This window comes from Ricinus communis, chromosome 1, assembly GCF_019578655.1.
Source record: "Ricinus communis isolate WT05 ecotype wild-type chromosome 1, ASM1957865v1, whole genome shotgun sequence".
NCBI lineage: Eukaryota > Viridiplantae > Streptophyta > Magnoliopsida > Malpighiales > Euphorbiaceae > Ricinus > Ricinus communis.
Window position 1 is genome coordinate 15,117,885 of NC_063256.1, and position 5,744 is coordinate 15,123,628.

Genomic DNA, 5,744 nt, shown 5'->3' on the forward strand with positions numbered 1-5,744 from the left:
CAATTAACAAGGTAGAACAAAAATTAATTAAGCTAAAGATGAATTAGATGAAAAGGAGAATAACATAACGAACTAAAAATAAGGATGGAAGTAGAGGAAATAATGAATAACAGAATGATAAAGAGGAATATAAGAAACCAAATAGGAAACAATTAAGGAAAAGTAGAATAGGAAAAGGAATTGAAAAGAGAAGGTTATGTGATATCTTCAAACCTTATTTTCTTTGGATTTTGACCTTGACCAAGTCAATCTTTTTTTTTTTGAATCAGCTCCAAATCTTGCTCTCTATACTCTTTTTTTTTTCTTAAGCCTCACTTTGGATCAATAATTCAGATCCACACACAATTTTTTTTTATAACCAAACAAGAACAAAACACATAGAGCTTAATTTGATTGAAACGTCTCGAAGACTTTGATCAAGCAAACTAAAGGAAATGAAATAACAAAATAAAGATATCACATACCAATTTATCTAGAACGTCTCGAAGACTTTAACTAAACAAATTGACGAAGAGAATAAGATGAAGAGAAATCTGAAAACAAAAGAGTATGTAAGTAGAAGAACAACGAAGATAACAAATAAGACACATAACCAAACCTTGTAAGCTAGCTCTGATACCAAATGATGTAAACCTTCTATGGAAGAGAAGATTACTCGCCAAGATCAATACTTATAAAGTTTGCCAAAAGTTATTTGCAGAACTATCACCTTTATTTATAAAGAAATAAGATCAATAGCTATAATGAGATGAACTTAATTAATCCTAGAAACTAACAAGTTACTAGAATTAAATTAAGGTAGAAGTGAAATCAAAACATAAACAATAAGCTGAAGTGAAATCAAAACATAAACAATAAGCTTTAATCTCAAGAACACTCAAAGAAACTCTTTAAGCAAAAACAAGGTTTTCTATTCAATCAAAAATATATATTTGCTGAATTACATAGCTTTATTTATAGAGTTTAAAACAAAATAATCCTAATCCTAGAATGACTAGGATATGAGGCCAAAACTCCTAAATAAACAAAACTTGAAGTAAAAGAGTAGCAAACTCCTATTTTGACTTGGACTTGTAAAAAGAAAACTCCTATTTTGACTTGGATTTTGACTTTGAATATTCAACCTTGGACTTGGACTTTACGTTTGGGCTTGAATTCAACATAAATCAGATATGATCTTCATGTCTTCACGTTGGGCTTTAATCCATGAATGAAATACAATTAATCAAAGTTGAAACTTGATCTTCTAAATCCAATTCGCTAACCTTGCTTCTTGAATGCATCTTGTCTATCACGTGGACCATGAAAAAACACAAGGCAGCCTTGAATCTCTTGCTTCTAGCTCGTGTGATTGGACCCTCATACTTCAATGGATCCATTTGTGGCTTGCTTGGTGGTGAAGGATCAACTTTGATTTTATCAGCTGAGAACCTGAAGCCTGACTCTGAACTCTGCTCCCAGATCAGCCTCCCATAGACCTACCTCCAAAACCACAGCCCTGTTGGCCGACAAACCCAGATCCACCTTGAGAATATCCCGGAGCTGAAGGAAAAGCTAGTCGGATCGCACTAGCAGACGAGCCCTGAGGAAAAGCTGGCTGATTGAAGTAGCGAGGACATGCTTGAGCCATATGACCCATCTCGCCACACCTGAAACAGGCTCCATTAGAAGTTAGGCACGGTCCCTAATGTGACCGCGCCAGTCTTGGCTTGAACTCAGTGCACACCAGCCAAACTCGCCCACCGCCATCAAGCCCCCTTACGGCTGAACCCTCTGCTACCCTTCCAGTTGTGTCTATCCTTCTTGTGAGTACGTAGTCTCTCTGCCCAGCCTGCTGGTCTAAACCTTCGGAGTAGCCTCTACTGCCGTAATACGGCACAACTGGCTGCGCACTAAACTGACCCTCCATCCTGGTCTTCTTTTTCCTACCATCATCAGTCCCCTAGCCAAATTCTCGTAGGGTCATCTCCATATGTCTGGCCATGTCAGTCACTTTTAGGAAGCTGCTCCTCCTAAAGTGAACTAATGAGACAAGCTGTAGACCAAGTCCTGATATATAGTAGCTGTTCTTCTGCTCTTCAGTCCCTACATCATATGACGTATACCTACTCAGCTGCACAAACTGTCTATTGTAATCTGCCACTAATAGGCCTCCCTTAACCAGTCTCTCAACTCTCTCTCTTTGTACTCCTGCCTTACGCTAAAAAGAATAAAGTACTCGTCAAACCTGTCCCTGAACTGCCTCCACGATAACCCATCCAAGAAGGGGCGGATATAGTCTCTGTACCACTGAGATGTTATTCCCTTCAACGAAAAATCGACCATCTCGATGGTTCTCTTATCAAAACAGTACAAATCTGATGCTCTTTTCTCAACCTCATCCAGGAAGTCCAACGGATCCCCAGATGTCCCATCAAACTCCATGGGTCTCAATTTGGTATACACCGACATGGGAACCTCGTCCGGATTCCTAATACCGAACCCACTACAGCAGCTCCCTAAATCCTAGACAGCCTGATGCTGCTGAAAAGCCAACAATTGTTCTAAAGCCCTCTACATCCCAATTATACCGGCTACGAAAGCTTCTATTGGGACTCTACCAGTATCCTGTGTCTCCTGAGCCTCGCCCTGATCCGGTTGGGCTGCTGCTCGAGGCCTACCTCCCCTCCTAGTATCACCGGCTGGGGCTGGTGGGGTCGACTGAGTGGAAACCCCATCTTGGCCCTTTTGGACCACTATTGCTACTGCAGCCGCTTGAGTCCTTGGCATAGCAGGGGCTGAAAAATAAATAGTAAGATATCAAACCCAACATACTTTCTAACGTATAGCACATATACTGAAATCAACATAACACACAAGCAAGGACTTAATTCCTAACTTCGCAGTACTTAAGGAAGCTAACCTAGGTCGAAGGAAATCTAAACCTAAACTCTGATACCAACTTTGTCACGATCGATCTGTGGGCGTGACCAGCACTAGGGAATGGGTAAGCTTAAAGCCACCAAGACCCGTAGTAAGCCTTACTAATCGACATTTCAAATATGTATATTAAACCAGTCCGACATGCCATACACAAGTCTCTAACTGGACAATAATAATATTCCATAATTTGCTACAAACTATATCAAACATAACATATCAAGTATACTACTGCAGAGAATCTAGAATTTAAAATAATTAAAAATATGAAAGTATAAATTATTTACAATAGGCCCGATGCAGAAGGAAGTCGGGCTGTCAAGCGCAAGATGGCGGAGAACCCTAACTTCATCTGAAAAATTAAATTTGAGACTATCAGCCTCGAGAGTGAGTTAAAATCATATAATCCTAAAACAATTATAGTCTTCCCAGTATAACAATTATTAAATCAGGATATCATAGCATATTATATTAAATTACGTGTCATGCCATAATTCAAAAATAAATTACAATTTAAATACTTATAGACGAGTGCCTCAGCAGAACCCTAACCCCCATACCAGTAGCCTTTCGGCTCTCTTACTCCAATAGGTCTGGCGCCTAGAGAGCGAATCTCAACCACGGTCCTTAAATCTAGTATGGACACTTGATTCCCAAATAAGCCGGCAGCTCAGAGAGCAACGCTCGACCAAAAACCTTCCTCCGGCAGTCAAACTTGCACAGCCCAGGAGTTATACTCAACTAGGGCAACCCAAAAATAACCATTACTACCTGTCTCTGATTATTACCGGTGCGCATGCGGTCTTGATGCAACCCATCAGGTGGCATGTTCTGCTATCGCCTCATTCCAATGTCACAATCATAACATATATAGTAATTACAAATCCTATAAATATAGGCAAGCACAATTTATTTTAATAATATATTGAAAATTAAAATTTTGGTAGTCTCGTGTGAAGCAACATGCAAAATTACGTGTAACAAAAAATAATAATAATATTAAAATAATATTAAATCTAATATTAACAATAACGAAAATATACTTACTATTAATAAGGCTAAAAATATTTGTAATAATTATCAACTAATGAAATTACTCATAAAAATGATAATAATAATTATAATAATTATTTATCAATTGCATTGCATTTAATTTAGACATGACAAGGCACAAATGATAATATGATTTTAACTCACAATTCTAACGCCTCTCCAGTTTTCTCCTACGTCTCGGGTGGGGCTGGCTGGATGAAAATTCTCAGTTAATAAGATATTCTTAATTTTTCTTAGGCCTAGACCCCTAGATTAGACTGCCTAAAAGAATTCAAACTCGGAAATTCTACCGAAAATTCGGTAGAACCTCCTCTAAAATATAGACATTTACCTCCCGTATAACGGGTTCATACCTGCTAGAAACACTTCAAATATTATGCAATTATCTAACGGGAGTTGGGCCACCAAAACTATATTGTTTTTTTCGAATCTGCACCACACCATAGATTGCAATTATTTTACAGACGGTCCGACATAATATCTATTTCACAACCAACCATATAAAATTTCAGACATTCAAACTAATTCAACACAATAATTAATCACCCGCAAATTACAGCATTTATATTTAAATCATAATAATTAAATTTAATTAAATTATATTATTCAAAATTGATATTTAATAGCAATAATATTTTATAAAACTATAAAATAATTTTTAGGGTCAATAAAATTAATACCGATCCGAAAATTAAAAATTATGCACGTCCGGAAAACACCTGAGTCCGAAAGCCGGTACTGCCAACGGTGTCGGAATTTGAATTTGAAAGCGCCTAGGCGAAGTTTGAGTTGCGGGGAGTCCGAAAACACAAGAGTTTTGGCCGGATACTCGCCGGAAGGCACCGGATCGATGCGGGAAAGGAGCTGCTCCGTTGAGGCTTGACTGAGGCTGCCGGCGAGGATTTCACGGCTAGGAAGTTTGCCGCAGGGATTCCCGGTTGCAGGGAGCTCGATTCCGGCGTCGGACGAGCGGTTGGACGTCGGCAGGCAGCCGATTCGACGACAGCAGCCCCTTTCTTCCTTCAGTCGACGTCGATAGCGGAAGAAAGGAGGAAGGGGAGGTGGCGTGGCGTGGCGGCGAGGAGGGGAAGGAGGAGAAGCTGGCGGCGGCAACAGCTCGGCGCAGGTGGAAGGAGGGAGAGGGGAGGCTGTCGGGGACGGAAGGAAGAAAAGAAGAAGAGGAAGGAAGGAAAGAGAGGGAAGGGAAAGGGAGAGGGAAAAAGGGGAAAATTTTTCCTTTTTCTCCTTTTTTTATAATATTTATTTATTTATTTATTATTATTATTATTATTATTTATTAATCTTTTTCTTCCAATTATTACAACTATAATTTTCATATCAGGTTCAATTTTAAAGTCTAATGTCTACATGATCAGTTTTTATTAGGCAATCATACAACATATATTTTGCATTCATTCAAAATAAAGTAAAAGAATAAAGTGTAGAAAGTAAATATAAGTGTTACAATCCGCTTACAACTAAACACATTGAAAAGAAAACACCTAAAACTACATACAACATATAAAATTGTACAAAACTCGACAAATTGGCCCAAAAAATGCACAAAGCTAATCAGCCTAGTCGATCGGCTTTGGGAGGCTTGGTAGGTCTTTTTCATAGTTTTCTTCAGTTATCACTCTTAAAAGCTGATTGTTACATGCACAGAGAAAAAATTTGATTAGAATATGTAAAATTCTAGAAATTTAAATAAAATTAAAATAAATAAGACTTAAAAATATATAAATCTTAGAAATTTAATCTTGACAGTAACA

At 38.2% G+C, this 5,744-nt stretch overlaps 1 protein-coding gene across 10 annotated transcripts; it reads right to left on the minus strand.

The window, feature by feature from the left end:
• Positions 1–2,050: 2,050 nt before the first annotated feature.
• Positions 2,051–5,375, minus strand: LOC107261044. 10 transcript variants are annotated; one of them, XR_007217585.1, is made up of 5 exons: positions 4,692–5,372; positions 4,326–4,402; positions 4,117–4,159; positions 3,207–3,271; positions 2,051–2,777 (listed from the first exon to the last, which is right to left on the minus strand). XR_007217585.1 is itself a non-coding variant. In XM_015717560.2 (4 exons), the coding sequence occupies exons 1-4, from the start codon at positions 4,414–4,416 to the stop codon at positions 2,675–2,677; spliced, it is 306 nt and encodes a 101-aa protein (XP_015573046.1). In that variant the 5' UTR covers positions 4,417–4,597; the 3' UTR covers positions 2,051–2,674. The 10 variants fall into 10 exon arrangements, 2 of the variants coding, with proteins under 2 accessions (XP_015573046.1, XP_048235759.1); XR_007217583.1 differs by having other exon boundaries at positions 4,117–4,163; XR_007217577.1 differs by having other exon boundaries at positions 4,653–5,372.
• Positions 5,376–5,744: the final 369 nt, after the last annotated feature.